Source organism: Hemicordylus capensis, chromosome 3, assembly GCF_027244095.1.
Source record: "Hemicordylus capensis ecotype Gifberg chromosome 3, rHemCap1.1.pri, whole genome shotgun sequence".
Classification (NCBI taxonomy): Eukaryota; Metazoa; Chordata; class Lepidosauria; order Squamata; family Cordylidae; genus Hemicordylus; species Hemicordylus capensis.
In genome coordinates, this window is record NC_069659.1 from 295,093,853 (window position 1) to 295,110,545 (window position 16,693).

General features: G+C 46.2%; 1 protein-coding gene and 2 long non-coding RNA genes across 5 annotated transcripts in view; all 3 read left to right on the plus strand.

Annotated features, from left to right (window-relative positions):
• Positions 1–509: 509 nt before the first annotated feature.
• Positions 510–2,706, plus strand: SOX14 (SRY-box transcription factor 14). Its single transcript, XM_053304383.1, has one exon. It carries the CDS (start codon positions 1,010–1,012, stop codon positions 1,730–1,732), a length of 723 nt encoding a protein of 240 aa, XP_053160358.1. The 5' UTR covers positions 510–1,009; the 3' UTR covers positions 1,733–2,706.
• Positions 2,707–5,089: 2,383 nt separating this feature from the next.
• On the plus strand, positions 5,090–9,444 carry LOC128352369 (uncharacterized). Of its 2 annotated transcripts, none has more exons than XR_008320360.1 (2): positions 5,090–5,321; positions 8,966–9,444. It is a non-coding gene; the product is annotated as an uncharacterized LOC128352369 (long non-coding RNA). The 2 variants fall into 2 exon arrangements; XR_008320361.1 differs by lacking the exon at positions 5,090–5,321 and adding an exon at positions 7,823–7,928.
• A 2,304-nt stretch (positions 9,445–11,748) lies between these two features.
• Positions 11,749–16,693, plus strand: part of LOC128352368 (uncharacterized) — a 42,210-nt gene continuing 37,265 nt past the window's right edge. For both annotated transcript variants that reach the window (XR_008320359.1, XR_008320358.1), the window contains exons 1-2: positions 11,749–13,569; positions 15,731–15,885. This is a non-coding gene — a long non-coding RNA (uncharacterized LOC128352368). The remainder of the gene's footprint in view (positions 13,570–15,730; positions 15,886–16,693) is intronic.

Genomic DNA, 16,693 nt, shown 5'->3' on the forward strand with positions numbered 1-16,693 from the left:
GGTATCCGAGGGAGAAGCGTGGCTTCCTTCCCGTTCGTCTATTCCCTCTCGCTTTGGAAACAATCGCTCGCTCCCCATTGCCTGCCACTCCCGCGCCGCCCCCCACTCCTCGTCAGACACCGCAGCCCCAGTGGTACTTTGGTCGGGGGCGGAAGCAAAGAACGTGGCCCTTGCCCTTGGCTCGTGTTGCTGCCCCATTGATAAACTCTCTCCCTTCTCTTCTCTCTCTCCCCCCACGCAAGTTGGGTGAGGATTACAATCAAGCCCTGTCCCCCGGCCCAGAGCTTTCCCCCACCCACTCCGCCCCAAAATGAGGGGGCGTGCGAGGTTTTATTGGCTGGCTGCTATTAATGCGCCGTCGAACAAAAGCGTCCCCTTTAATCCTGTGTCTTTAGTGATTTCTGCCCTTCTTCCCCCTCCCTCCCTCCCCCTCCTCTTTTTCTCCTCTCTCCTTTGCGAAGGTATTCAGTCTCTCGCTCTCTCTTTCTCTGGCCGCTGATTGGGCGCCCAGGTTCGGGGAGTGAACGCCCTGCTGCCGCTCTGTCAAGCTTGCGCGCCGTCCCGAACAGCCTCGCCTTTGAACTTCCCCGCTTTTGGCTCGGGCTCCGCTGCTTTTCCTCACTCCCTTGCCAGCACAAGCAGACACCTTTCGCCGCGCCGCCGAGCCCCCCGCTCCAGCGCCGTCGAAGGCAACCCCAGCAATCCTCAGGAGAGCTCCCCACCGGACCAGGCGCCCCTGGATTGCCTCCGGCCTCACTGCTGGGGCTTCTTCGCCCGCCCTGCCTGCCTGCCCGCCCGCCTGCCTCCTGCGGCTCCCCCCTGGCCCGCCCCCCAGCCGACCGTCAGGGCACCTCGGCAGGGACTGGATCGCTGGGAGAACTGGTATGATCAGCTGAGAGCTGGGGGGTCGCCTGGCTGGAAGGCAGGAGGAGAAGCGGAGCCAGGGGAGCGGCGCCGGGGCTGCTGGTGGTGCGTGGGCTGCTCGAGGAGGCGTCCGTCCGGCGCAGCCATGTCCAAGCCCTCGGACCACATCAAGCGCCCCATGAACGCCTTCATGGTGTGGTCGCGGGGCCAGCGCCGGAAGATGGCCCAGGAGAACCCTAAAATGCACAACTCGGAGATTAGCAAGCGCCTCGGGGCCGAGTGGAAGCTGCTGTCGGAAGCCGAGAAACGCCCCTACATCGACGAAGCCAAGAGGCTGCGAGCGCAGCACATGAAGGAGCACCCCGATTACAAGTACCGGCCCCGCCGCAAGCCCAAGAACCTCCTCAAGAAGGACAGGTATGTCTTCCCTTTGCCTTACCTCGGAGACACTGACCCCCTAAAGGCGGCAGGGCTCCCCGTGTCAGCCACGGACTCTCTGCTCAGCTCCCCGGAGAAGGCGAGGGCCTTCCTGCCCCCCACCTCCGCACCTTACTCCTTACTTGACCCCAGCCAGTTCAGCTCCAGCGCCCTCCAGAAGATGACTGAGGTGCCGCACACCTTAGCCACCAGCACCCTGCCCTACGCCTCCACCTTGGGATACCAGAACGGGGCCTTTGGCACCTTGAGTTGCCCCAGCCAGCACACCCACACCCACCCGTCGCCAACCAACCCGGGCTACGTGGTGCCCTGTAACTGTACCGCTTGGTCGGCGTCCAGTTTGCAGCCTCCCGTGGCCTACATATTATTCCCAGGCATGACCAAGACTGGAATAGACCCCTATTCTTCAGCGCACGCCACGGCCATGTAACACACAGACTCCCACTTGACAGTCACACACACAGAGGCGAGATCTTGGCTGGCTTGCAGATGGAATTGGAATGGTGCATGTAACATAAGAGACTCCAGAAACAAGATATTTAAAACAAACAAACAAAAAGCCACCTGAGCACGGGAGAGATGCCCCGGGGACCTGATTTCACCCCGGGGAAAGACTTTAAGACTCTTTTTTGGGGGGGGGAGGGGAACTGCGAGACTTTGTAGTTAAATCCAAAAAACAAAACAAAACCAGAAACCCCACGCACACACAAAAAGCTGTTATTCTTTCTGCACTTGGGGCCCAGCGGTGCTCCAAACTTGTAAGAATTGTAAATGTGTCAAACTTCTGAATTGCCCTTTTGGCCAAAAGGCCGACCAGCTTTGATTTCCGTTTCCTTTTCAAATTTATTTATTATCTTAATGTCTATGAGTTCCTATGATCGGATGTTATTTGGACTTGAATACCTTAAATCCCGAAAGTATTCTGATTTCCTTTTTTTGCACATTAAAAGACAAGATTTAGCTGTGTTATATATATCTATATATCTATATTTTACCATCCAGCACTAATAAGTAAAAATGCTTTTCGTGTCAAAAGATTAAAAGGGGGGGAAAGAAAAAAGAAGCTCTTCAGAGTTATTAAAAAGGGGGAAAACGTTTATATTTCAAACATGGTATGATAGTGTTTGCTTAATTTTAAACAGATAGTCCTTCAATTTGTGTGAATCAGTGCAAGTAGACCTAAGTTTACTTTAGACAGAATGTCAGATATGGTCAGGCAGTAGAATTGTTTTTTTTTAATGAGAAAAAATAATAATTAAAAAAGAATAACACGGTGGTAATTTAAATATGTTTTAACAATGTATTGGGGAAAAATTGTATCCAGAAGGATTTTACCTCGTTAATTCTGTTCATTTGTTGAACAAAGACATTTTGAATAAAGACAATCTGTCGTCGAACACGTCAGCGATGTGGTGTGACTCCAGTTTCAGTTTTTACAAGCTTCCACCTAAAAGCCTTAAGGACTGCAGGGAAGCTGAGCGAACTAATCCTGTGGAGTCCTAGAAGGGCCTGCAAGTGATGAAATGCTAGACTTAGGATATTAGTAGCCTCCCCCCACGCCTAAACGTATGGAAATGGTTCAAATCGTCCTGCAAAACCAGCGGATTTTTAGAGGAGAGTAATTCCCTGGCATCTTCTCCTGCGCAAACGCCACTGGAAATGAATGGGGCTGGTATATGAGATGGACGCTTAGGTAGCATTCCTAACCAACCCCCATTCAGTCAATGGGGCTGGAGAAGAAGACCTTCAGGGAGGATCACGCCCATCGTTTTTAAACTCGTCTCTCTAAATAGCTTCCTTTCTGTTCACTCGTGGCTCGGCTTCTAAGGCCCCAGGGCGTGTAAAGTTCCTTTCTCTCCCTCTTCCTCCCTCTTCACAAGCTATTCCTATTTTACAGACAGAGGGACTGAGGCTGAGTCACACACAGAGAGAGTGGCCGGCTTAAAGCCGCTCAGTCAGGTCTCCCGGGTTCACTTCTAACGATCAGTCTTGTGGGTTGCACTGAAAGGCAAAAGTTTAACACCCCCATACCCTGTTAAAATACTAGAAGGAAGATCAGTTGGCTGATGTAGGAGCGAATGAGAAGGGAAAATAGATTTCACTTTGGGAAGGATAGGCTTCCTAGGAGAAGAGAAAAGAAAAGAGGAGAAAAGAAAAGAATGACTGAGGTTGAATTGAATGGATATATCCAGATTTTGCTTTGAGTTTTGAAAAACTGTCCAGTTCCTTGAAATGCTTCCACTGTACTGCTGGAGACAAAATAATATAGATTGTATAAGCAGAGGACGGACGTAGGTCTTCCAAAAACAGGAAAGCGCAAAGCAGGTCAGAACTGGGGCTGTGTCGATAGGTTCCCTTTAGCCTAGAATGTAGAAAGGTGTTTTCTGAGCATGTGCAGAATCCCTCCCCACAGATTAAACACAATTAGTTTCCAAGAGTCTAGGAATGAAAGAGCAAAGGTTGCAGGGCAGAGGGCGTTTAGGTCAATCCGATTCTTTTCTCCTCGGAAATAAGTCCCACTGAACTTAATATAAGACTTTCTCCCAGGTAAGCCTGCACAGGACTTAATTCCCAAATAGTTTCGCCCCTTGCCACTTCTCCGTTTGAAAATTCAGCCCTGCAGGCAGGAGTGAGTTTTCTCCCTGCAAAGTGTCAAAATGCTTTCGGTGTCTGCCTCCCTCCTTAGCTGGGCAGGGATCCGGCACTCCAGCCCTACTTCCTTCCTTCCGCTCCTTTCAGTCTTCCAATTCAACTTTTCTCTCCCCGCCCCCGCCCGCCCCATCTCCCAAACTCGAGGGGAGGCCTGGAAGATCTCCGACGAGCCTCGGAAGAAAGCCGGAGCAGGCAGATTAGCATCTTGTCCCAAACAATTAGCAGTGTTTGGCGCTCCTATTCATCAGGTCTCTCCTTTTGTTAAGGCAAGGATTTTTCATTAAAAGGGGAAGAAGGGGGAGAGGGGGAAGAAAAAAGTCGCAGTTGTCCATCTGTCTGAGCTGAATGGCAAACGTGATCCATGTTGTAGATGTTTTTCTCATTAAGTGCTCTTTTGAGACCGCTGTTAGAATTAAATGGCATAACACAATTAACATACACGGGCCCTGAATGGAAGGGTAAGCATATAAATAATAGATAGATAAATAAATGAGAGATCAGGCGAAGGTAAACAAAAGAGCCGAGGAGAAAAGCCCTGAAAGGCGAGGTTAGGATGGCTGAACCACGCGCGTTTAGCATGACAAAAAAAGTCCACTTACAAAACGGGGCACAATTAAGACTTGGGCGGCAATCAGCGACACAGAGACGAGGGGGGCACCCCGGGAAAGCCACGATGAATGGGCCCCGCCTTGGAGAGGAAGGAGCTGCGAGCCAGCTCGTGGGGCTGCCTGGCTGATTTAACCCCAGCTGACAGTTGCTGTCAGGCCCTGTGATAACAGTCATAGCTCAGTGTCCTTTAACATCTACCTAGATTAGGCTTAACGCCGGCGGTTGGCTGCCATCCTCATCAGCTGCCTTCTGCCCTGAAGATTTGGGAAAGGGCAGAGTGGGGAGCAGGAGCCCCTCATAAAACAACCTGGGGAGACCATGACGCGCCCCCGATCACCCCCCCCCCCCATTTCTCACGAGCCTCAGTCCTCTCTTCTGCCTTCCTGGGTGCTAGTAAAGTTCTTAAAGAGCTGAAGTTGTCGCATCTGGATGACTATCCAGTGGGCCTGGATGGTGTGTGTGTGTGTGTATGTGTGTGTGTGTGGTGGGGATGGGGCGGGGGGCAGATGACCAGGTTGACTGAACGGGTTACTTGCAATGAGCCCTTACTGGTTCGATGACAACACTGACTCATCCCTGCCAGATGTGTGGGGTCTCTTTTTGTGTGTTGTGGCTTCTCACGTGCGTTTGCGTTCCCGCGCCCCCGCAATCAGGCTGGTTAATTCCGAAATACTCGGGTCATGTCGCAATCTTTTGTTGATCGGATAGCTACAGAGCTGTAATGTCCTGTTGGCTCAAGAGAATGAAACGCCAGACAGGTAAGACTGGGCAGTTCTTCCTTCCTTCCTTTTTTGTTTTGTTGTTTGTTTTGGAGCATTTTTTTTTGAGTGGGAGGATGCTACTTTTTAGTCACACAGGACTCTTCGTCAGGTAGAATGGAAAGGGCAGCGGAGCCCCAACACTATCTAGAGCAAAGTTACTTATCCCAAGGCTTCCCTGAAATTCATATTCCAAACAAAATATATTTGGAAGTAAATCCCTTTTGATTTCAACGGAACTTGTGTGAAATCTGGTCTTATCTTGTGTGAAATCTTATCTCAGCCTCACCAGAGGCCTGTAGTGCTAAAGGTGTTAGTACTTCTACATCTTTTTCTAATTTAATTCGTATTTGTACCGTCACCAAAGTGGCACGTGAGGAAAACTCCCTTCTCAAGAGTTTCTACAATCTAACAATTTTGCTGCATTAGTCCCGGATAATTAACAACTTTCCCATTCTGTTCTAAGAAGAATTCTGTGTGATTCGAACGTTTGCTTTTTAAAAATCTAAATCCACAGAAATTGCGGCAAGGGCGTGGGGTTTGTGTTTGACTGAACCAGAAACTCGGACTGATATCAAACAGGGGGGAAACTTTAGTCTTGAAACTTCTACGTTCCCCCTCAGTCTTCCTGCCCCCTTGTAGCATTTCATCCATTCCCCCAGCCAATTACCCCATACCGCCGGTTTCTTCGTTTGCAGGTGTGTAACTATTTTTATGCAGGCAGAGATAAATATGTTAAATAATCGCCATGACACTGAAATGAACCGATTAGGGACTTTGATGTCAAAAGGAGACCAAAAAAAAAAAAAAAAAGGAGAGAGGGAGAGGATATTCCCCAAAGGGAGAGAGAAGCTCCCTGTCAAACCTGTTTCCCCACAACTGTCTCCTTCTTTCAATAAAATCATTAAACAAAAGGCTGCGGGGTTAGGAGACACACCACGCCTTCCGTGCGCTGCCAAAAGAGCGGGGCGGGGGGGGGGAGGCAATGGGCTCCAGTTCAACCATCCCCGCGTCTGTGTGCCAGGCGGATGGGAGCTGTCGGGGTGGGCTGGCGGCGGTGCTCCTCCGCACTGCTTGCCTGGTCCCCACTCATTGCCAGTCGGAGTTAGCCGGGGAAGCTGGAGAGGAGAAGGACCTGCAGAGTTCAGTGAATGTCGGAGGGCGAGATGGGGGGACTATGCGAGGGAAAACCAATTCAGTCCGCGGACCAAGGCTGCTTCTGGCAAGAGGAGCTGCCCGCTGCAGCGCAAACGTGTGAATGGCTTGTGCCAGAGGAAGTTGGGGGCTGTTTCTCCTGGGAGACAGCTTGGAGACTGGGATGAGCCCATCCCTAAGCAAGTCCAGCCGTAGTTCTCCTCGGCACTTAAGCCGCTTCGCACCCTATCCGCAGCCAAGTCGCCTCAAGCATCACGTCTCACTGATTTCAGTGCAGCTGATGTCCAAAGACGTGTCCGACCCCGTGCGTTTATAGTCCTGTCGGAAACGCGTTTTCTTCGCTAGCAGGCTCAATTGAAATCAGTGGGCCTCACGTTCTAGTAGAGGGGTTTAGGAGTAAAGGGTGATTCTCGTTAACCGTAGCTGGAATGGCACCCGATCCTAAACTCATTTGGTTGCGAGTAAAATGATTCCTCTGATTTTAGCAGAAGAACTCACTAGTAGAGTACAATTCGCAGTTCATTGGAATCAATAAGAGATTTCATATGGATGTGAACAGTTAAAGATTGCACTGATTATCAGCTGAAATCCAAACATCCGTGGATTAAATGAGTTGAGGATCGGGCTATTTAGAAATCACAGTTTTCAAATAGCCTCTTATATGGACAGGAGAGGTTAGAGAAAGAATAATAAGGTGGCTCATAATTCATGTTCCCCCTTTTAAGAAGGATTGAATGCAAGGCCAGCTATAGACTTGACTACCTTTTACACTTAATTTTCTATCCCTTCAAAAAAAAAAAATCACTTTTCTAAACTCGAGAAAGAGGTGTACCCTAATTTCGTTGCAATTGGTAACGCTGAATTCTTAGCCAAGTGTTTCTGCGCAAGCGGTTTACCAAGCAAGCCGTTAACGTGATAGAAACTTTACTTTGAAAAGAAGTACCACATTAAGAAGTCTTGGAGAGCTATTACTTATTTCTGCTTATTGGTGATAATAAGGGCGGAAATTCGTCATTGAGGACTATCAAAGCCATTCAAAGGGACTCTGAAAGATCAAAAAGATCCAAGGTTGTGATTTGAAAGGTCCCCCCACCCACCCTTAAATCCCAGTCCCGTCCTCCTCCTGGTTATATTTTCTTGATTGTGCTAGTTAAAAAGGAACCGGGAGATCATTAAAGCATCTCCATTCTCTAGCCCAAACACCTGGTGCATGCGAGTCATTTTAAACAAGGAGTTCAAAAAGAGAGGTTCCTCCTGAAAACAAAACTGCGAAATTGTGTGTGTGTGTGTGTGTGTGTGTGTGTGTGTATCTGCGCCTTTCTTTGGAAGCGAAGAGTTTGCGATTGGGAGCTGTCAGTTCGGGAGACGCAGTGAGCAATCCCTTATCTAGCTGCATCTTGTACGTAAACATCTGGTGGCGCATCTTCAAAGAGGCGAGGGAAAGTTGCACAGGTAAGAACATGTCCTCAGACGCATAAATATACAGAGATCGACACACAGATCCTCGCCAGCTGCTGCCTCCGAGCGGGGTGGGATCTGCCAGCTGCCTGCAGGAGTCGCGGGAAGCGACGCCTCGCAACGTTTACAAGCCGCTCGCTCCTCCACCACACCTCCTATAAAGTGGCCCTTCTCAGATCGCCCTCAGCCCTCCGTTGTCTTCAGCAGCCGGGCTAGCACGAGTTGCTGCTGCAGGCCGTGTCTCTGTCACTGCCCTTGGCGAGGCAACACGCCCAGAGGGTTGAGGGAGCGTTTTGGAGCTGCTGGAAAGCAGAGGGAAGCCGATCAAGCGGGTGGGCCATGGAACTGGGCGGTGAAATGGACTGGACCGGCGGAAGTCGCCTTCTAGTTCAATCCACAGAGCACTTAAGGCCGAGAATGGGGATCTCGGAGGGCGAGGGAGTCCCTGATCGGTTTCAAGCCAAACACATTTCCAGGGGCAAGTGGGAGTTCAATCGGAGAGACAGGACAGCGAGACATTTCCAGCGAGTGGAGGCTAGAAAGTGGCGGGAAGTAAACTTTTCGCGGCCGCCGGGCCAAGTCTGGAAGCGTCTGGGATGGAATGGCGAGACGGGAGAACTGCAGAGGACGGGATGGGAGACAACACAGGGCAGGCTGCTGCAGGCGTCTCTCTCTGTGTGTTTTGGAGGGGCAATCTTCGAGCCAGAATGGAGACTTCCCTTCTCCTATCGGGGAGGGAAGCTTTTCCTCTGGCCGGCCACATCCACGTCCTCTCCCTTGGCCGACAAATCGTTGCTTTTCAGTTTGGAGAGAGGCAATCTCCACTTGGCTTTTGATGTGCTTCCAGGTTACTGTTGTTCCTCTTTAGTCCATCTGCCTCCCTTACCCGTGTGTGTGTGTGTGTGTGAGAGAGAGAGAGAGAGAGAGTCTTTTTCTTCTTTCACACGCCTCGGCTTCGGATTGGGGTGTTTTATAAGGACATCAAAGGCAAGACCCAACTGTTTATTTTTTTAATTTTTTTTTTTTATTAGGGCAAATCACCCAATACTTCATTAGGGCCGAACACGCCTCATTTGAATGAGCTCAACAAGAAATAGCGTGCAATGTCTTTGGAAGAGGAGAGCAGTATAGTCCAAGGTTTGAGGCATGAAAAGGTACAGGAACGAAAGACAGTTTGACTCCAAATCGGAACACACACACACACGCCACGCGCGCACACCCCACGCACGCCCACACACAATGGGCGAGGGGGAAAGAATGAGACCAGGAGCTGCGAAAGGAGGCCAAGAGAAGCGCCGGTGCGCCGGATTCAGACGGCGGTCGGGTCGGTCTGCACCCAACTAGCGCTGACGGCCCGCTTCGGATGGGGCTCGCGGGCTCCCTTGCCGGGGCTTTGCGGCCCTCCACCCCCGCCCGCTCATCAGCCCATTGTCACACTGCAATGCAATGGGATTTGCACACTTGAGGTGTAATAGCATTACTGCATTAATTAAAATTTTCATTTCACGTCCAGATTGTTTACTTATCTGCTGGAAACATATGTTGAGCGAAGTTAAGATTCTGGACTCTGCACTGTTGCCCAAGGTGCAATTCAATACTGGGGGTGGGGGTGGAGGGGGGTGGTGGAAGAGACGCCTTCCGATTTTTTTTTTAAAAAAATTTATTATATCCTCCAGCCTTATCTCGGTGGCTGTAAATTATAAGGATACTCCATTGAGCTGAATATGAAGATTATGTTCTCCCCCACCAGCAGCAGCAGCACCCGCGCCCCTGAACATCGCTTCCGAAAGCTGGCCAGATCTCTGCTCTTTGAAATAAGGAAGCGAGCCGCCCTGCAGAAGCAGCAGCCATTCCCTTGCTGGTGACACCCGGTGGCAGGTCCCCATCACCTCCTCCTTCTGGTGAAGGGCAGGAAAGGCAACTTGGCTGCTTTGCTTGCCCAGGACACCACCTTGGAGAAGATAGAAGCTCGGCAAGCAGCTCCATCCTTCTGTGTGCCATCATCATCGTCTCTATTATTCTCCTTAACCGGGGGAGGCCTCAGCTGACCGTCCATGATGCCTCGCTCCCTTCTCCTCCATCGCCCCGCTCAAGTTTAGAGAGCGATCATCTCACCACCCAGCAGCAGAAAAAGGTCCCTCCGATCTCTCCCCTCCTCCCAAAGCCAAGCGGGGAGGCGAGCTGGGTGGAGGGGAGCCCGGAGGAAAAGCCTCTCTGGTTGATTTTATTTAAGCAGCAGAGCCGCTCGGGAAGAGGAATCCAATCTCTCCTTATCTCGCCCAGGCTCCTTTCAGGCTGAGATCAGAGCAGGGAGGGGTGGGTGCGAGGGGGGGGGGGAGAGACAGAAAAGAAAAGAAAAGAAAAATAAGAGAAGAGGCGAGTGATTGTTCTTTATTTTCTCCCCCTTTTAATTTAATACGCCAGCCCCTGCTTTCAGGTCATTCATATGCCTAATTTAGTGATAAAAGTCAATAAGCAAGGATCACAGCCTTGTCCCCTCCTTGTAAATATTTCAGAGCAACCCAGGCTAAGCGGGGAGGAGGGGAGGGGAGGGGGGCGAAGCCCAGGTCCCAAATCCTTCTCGGATGCGTCTTCAAAGAGTCTTTCGGACTCAGCAGCAAAATGGGGGCTTTTGAATGTAATGAGGCTGCTGCTGGGCTGGGCTTAGCGGCGACTGGCAAGCCAGGGTGGCTCTTTGCTCGTAGGCCGGCTCTGTCCTTCTTCCCCGCCCCCCGCGATGCTCCCACAGGCTCGGGACCCCCGAGGGAAAGAACCCACCTGGGCACAAACCGGTCCACCTGAGATCGCTTTTCAAGTGCAGGGCTTGGGGAAACCCTTCCGCAATTGGAAGTGGATGGGACCCAGTCCCAGTCACTAAACAAACAGAACTCTTCCCATTTGGGGTGTCCTCTGGGGTGGGGGTGTTGCCCGTGGTATGACAGGGAGAGGCATTTTCTATTTTTTAAATAGGTAGGTGTCATCCTCCCTTCTGGGTCTATCTGTAATTGAATCTAGGTCAGTATTCTAAAGGAGGAAAAGTATGCTTCTGACTTTCCTACATCAGCCTAGAACTTGGGGGAGGGAGGGGGGGGGGGTCTTGCAATTTCATTTAAAATGTAATGGTGGATGAACTGATAAGCAAATGGGGGGGAAAAGGGCTCTGCTTAAAAGAAAAAAAAAGGCATGGTTTTAATATGCTTCCAGGTGGGGGGAAATGATTTACATGGGAGTTTATTTCCTCTTTGCTGATATGAAAGAATTACAGATACAAAACCCACTGATCTATAGAATAAAAAAAGAAAAGAAATGTTATTTTCCTGTAAAGGTATCAGTTCATTTATATTCATTTAACCATCCATCCATCAATTCAGTTTCTCACTCCTTGCACATACTCCTTAGCTCTGTTAAAGCTTCCCAACCAATATACTTTTCTGGAATATACAATGAAGTTCTCCCTTTTAAAGAAAAACCATGGGTTGAAGTAGGTGAGGAGGAGACCATTCTCACCATGTCTGCCCTAGGGAATGTATATATACCCTTTCATTTCTACATAAAGAGATTGAGTAGTGGTAAAGATGAATCTGTTTCTCTCTCACACACACTCACACACACACACACACACACACACACTTGATTCATCAGTATTCAGCCTTTTAATGTTTATAAATATAAATGTTTATATAGTTATACTATAACCATATGTCCTGCACACTGTACCCCTTTGTATGAATATATGAATATATATAACATAAACATAATGCAGATGTGCAAATTTAGTGTACAACTTTATAATACATCTACACACACACACACACACACTTACTTTATGCAATATCTATGTTACATGTATATTATCATATGGCAGCATCTAGACTGTAGGAGAATCATCATTATGTTAATATGTATGTCTGTTTCATTGCTAATGAAATAAACAGAGAAAGCTCTCTTAATTTACAGAATAATCGAAAGAAATGGGTAGGTTAGATTCTCATAATATAGAATAATCCCATCTGGTTTTAAAATCAATAAGAAATTCTCACTGGGGAAAAAAATAGAGATATAGTTTGCTTTTTGTAACTGGTATTCAAGGAAAGCAAGGCCAAAGCTTTTCTTCCCATCAGTAGTGCATTCTAACATTAAAGCACAGTCTATTACATAAAAGCTCACCCTTATCTTTACCGTCTGCATATTAGGCAAAGATACGCAGGGCTTTAAATGGCTTCTCTCTCTAGTGTTTGACTCTTGCAAGCTTACTCAGGTTAGAAGTCACAGAGAAGGAAGGAAGGAATTCACCACCAGTTAAAAGGTACATATTCTGACTTCTTGCAATTAATATTGTTTCCTTGTTTAAACAACAAAGATAAAAATAAAAGGGCTTAGAAAACTAGGATGTCCAAATTGGAGAAAAATGTACTGGACAAAATCCAGCAAAAGCCAATCATTGTTGTGAAAGGGGCAATCTTGTGCACTCTTATATGACATTAAATTCCACTGAACTCAGAGGTACTTACTTCAGAGTAAACATTCATAGGATTGTGTCCCATCTTCTGTTAAAATCAAAAGGGTTTAAATCTAACAGTACATGATTAAGTACTATTCTTTTGCTTGTAACAAAAATGCAGTAAAATCTCATGCATATTTATTGTAAAGTAATTTCCACTATATGCAGAAGGGCCTACTTGCAGGTAAAGGAGCACAATCTTAGTTGTGACTCATTTTAGCAGGGTTTTGCCCATGTTGTTTCTCTAGATTTTTAAAATCAGTAAAAGAGCCGCCATCCAGTATTCTGGGCCTTCTTTCTCAGTCTTTCAAAAGTATATATTTAAATAAAAACAGACCTGTCAAATACTCAGAGATCAAATTCCTTTATAACCATGACACAAGGACTATATAGATTTGATATAGATATAGCTATATAATTTTATATTGCATTAAATGAAAAGTTCATGTTGTACTTTGATTTTTAAATCCATACCTCAATAAATTCATCATCATCCCATACAACACAATTAATAGGAAGATTATAACTAAGAGCTCTAAAAATATTGTTAAAAGAAAGTGCCAGAAGTCAATATATTTAAAAGGCATCCTTAAAATGTAAGCATTATTGGAAATCAGAAATACTGGTATCAGTGGACTAGATTTTTTAAAAATTGAAATCATGTAATATGACTTTCTTTTTTCTTGATTTGCAGAAGAAAGATCTCTTTGGCAGTAGGAGAATCCTCAAATGAACAAGTGAACACAAAAGCCTGGTCCAAACTAGTCTCATTTCAATCAGTGGGAGTTTGGCTCTCATACATTGCTATGAGAACCCAAAGGGACTTAAAAGACCCATTTGGGTTGGGAACTGAAACGCCGGTGCATAGTGTTTAATTTTATTAATCTATTTACGCTCACTGCTTTTGAACAAATGCCCATTTAAAATAGTTTTGCATAATTACACATTTAAGTCGTGTTTGGGTTGATTCTTAATTTATTATTGTTATTGTTATCTTGAGCTGCATGAAAATTATTGATTCACTGAAATGGAGTCGGGCCTCTCACAAGCTCTTTTCTCCAAGATGCTTTTGGAATTTTCTGCTTTGCTACAAGAAGGTTTGGTCACAGTGTACTGTGCCAGCTCCAAGAACTGGTGAGTAGATCATTCTGACATTCTTCAAATGTTCTTGCTGTTTTTTCTGGTACAAAAAATGGTGGCTGAATTGGTTCCAGAATATATCGGAATTGCTCCAGTGCAGAGAATCGCTTAATTTACTTTATAGACCACATTTTTACAATCACTATGGTGTCCATTTTTAAAATGTTAGCAGAATCACACTATACATTGCAAAGACATCTGGCTGCCTATTCTGAACTTTGCCAAAGGTTCAAAGGAATCACAGAACTGCATCAAACATAGTGAGCATGATCCAACCAAAATGATTGTGTGGAATCTGAAGGAAGTATTAAAGCACACGCTTCAGTCTCTCTCACTGAAACCCATGGGACTTCAAAGGTCTGAACCTTGGCTGAATTGTGCCCTATGTTTTTAGGTGTACCAGTGAAATGTTTTGCACACACACCTGAACAGGAAAAATAGGAGCATGGGAAATATGTGCATCATGTAGGTACACAACCAGGGAATCCAAACTGACCTCAGCTCGCAGCTCCATGCACAACCAGTGGCAATTATACACTTCCCACTTGAGTAATGTGAGAAGTGACCTATCAGCTCATTAGGGCCCATATGGATATGACACATGGGAAGGAGTAACATGAGGGCAGCACAAAATCAAATAAACAGACAAGAGAGATAATTACACATATACACACATTTCATGGGTTTCTTTCTGTAAGTTGCAATGCCAAATTTCAGTGCAAATAAGTTCAACATAGCAAATATGCAATCTGAAGATCATAGGCAATTTTGTTTAATGGACTCATTGTACCACAATTTATGGTAGTATAATCAGCAGCATAACATGTTTTAGTGGGAGACAAGAACATCAGATACATGAGGGATGGTGTCAACAAATGGGATACTTCTGAGCCATAGGGAAAGCCTTGGAGAATCCAATAACATAATCACATGTAATGTTTTAAAAATCTTTCTAGGGGAAAAAAGAGATTGTTTTCACACATTGCGATCACTATTGTATTTACCCACACCCATTATTTGAGTATAAAACTTACATTGGCTAAAACGTATGTTTGATTTGAAAATGTATCTGCTCCATTTTTTGCACCTCATTAAGGTATGTGCACAAGAGACCTGTGAGAGACACAAAGGTGCTTTTAGCGCTATGTGTGAAATTGGCCAACGTTTTCATTCTCTGTGTCTCCGATGTGGAAATTTTCTTTCAAAATGTTAAACTGGATCAGCATGTGAGTGAGGCAGTCATGCACCAATCAGATAAAGGCTGAGCATATCATAGGGAGATTTGGCCAATTGGAAATGAGAGGATATGTATGTAAATAAACCTTTGTTCTTTACTTGGCAATTTGTGAGAGAGCGGTCCCCACAATTGTGGAGCCTTAGTATACCTAGTAAACAGTTGCAGAAGCTTTGTAGTTTTCACAGTTACATGTTTATAATGTTCTTCTCCCACTGGGGTTTATGAAATTAGATGCCTTGTTGCTAGAGGTGTAAGTCCAGGCTGTTCAGGAGTATAAGAAATAATACCAGTGTGCACCTCAGCCTTGTTCCAGTCAGGACAGCTCCTATAGGCTTCAGCAGGAGTAATAAGCAGCTACTATTGTCTCTAGAACTCTGTAAAAGTTTCCCTGTAAAAATATGCAGAGTGCACAGCAATGTGATGTAACATTTCTTGGGGAATTTATTTCAGGTGGATCATCAGCTTGAGTCACCATTCAGCTCAATGGATGGATTTGGGTCTGTTTAGGCGGAGCTACATGAAGTCCCTTCTGCTTCATTAGGTTGTAGACTGGGAGGTCTGCAGTTCTCTCCCCCATCTCATCTTGAAAGTAGTGATGTGATCACAAGATTGAAATTGATGTAATGCATGCCACCAGTTTGTGTTTTCTTAGGATTTCTGTATTCACTTCAAATTCTTGAAGTTTAAGTCACTGGAGTTCTGTTTGTTGAGTGATCTATGTAGGTGTCCCAGTTCATGACAATCAGGATTATTATTGGGCTGGAAAAACATATTTCCTTAGCAGCTGCCTTAGGTTACTCTCTGGTTAGTTACTGTGGGTTATAAACATGTCTGTGGGGATGCAGGAAACAGGTGTCTCACCAACTGTGCACATATATATTTTGATTTGGGCTGTTGTTTCTTTGCTCCCTGTCTCAGCTCTACACTTCTTCTCTTGCCAAGTCATGCTTACCTCAGGTGTGTGGGAACTAACTTCTGGAGTTTCCTTTCTGGAATTTTACAGTCCTCTTTGTTCTGTCCTGTGAAGCTTGGAACCTTGGAGCAAATCAAACATTGACATTCTATTGGAAATGGTAAGCACTGGAAATCACTTACATAGTAAAGTCTTTTGAACTCTTCCTAAGATGTCCAGTTGTCTAAGATTAGTTGTCTAATCTTGCCTGTCAGTCCTAAATCTGAAAATGAGTCTGATTTTGATTCTGTGACATTCACGTCCTGATTTACTTTGCTGGTTTGGAGCAAGCCATTGATCATTTAAGGCAGGGGTTCTCAAACCTGGATCCCCAGATGTTGTTGGACCACAACTCATATCACACCAAGCAACAGGCCATTGAGACTGAGGATGATGAGAGTTGTAGTCGAACTATATCTGGAGACCCAAGTTTGAGGATGTCTGCTTTAAGTGCACATTAACACTGATGGCTTTGTTGCCACTATTGTGGGAGAAACAGAAAGAATATCATAGTTCAAAGAGTGTTTTGGATAACCCTCTCTCTTGCTTCACTCTCCAAACCTTTCTGAGGCATTTTTAATAAAACTCATGAGCATGCCAACCATCTTATGCTGATGTCTACCTCTACCGTCTGATGCCACCCAATTCTTTTTTTATATATATAATCAAGTAGAGAGGGTGAACATTTTATAATCAGGTAGAGAGGGTGGATGGTTTTTTGGGGGGTGGGGCTACAACATATTTTTTTCCACTTAGATGTGAGTTTACAAACTGTCACCTGTTCTCCTCAGTGTTATATCAAACATCCCAGCAAGGTTTGTGTTTGGTCCAGAGAGCTGAACTATGCCAGGGCAAACAATGAAACTGTCAGATAAACATCTATATATTTAATTATCCAAGGCATACCAGTGGCTAATCCCATGTGTGGC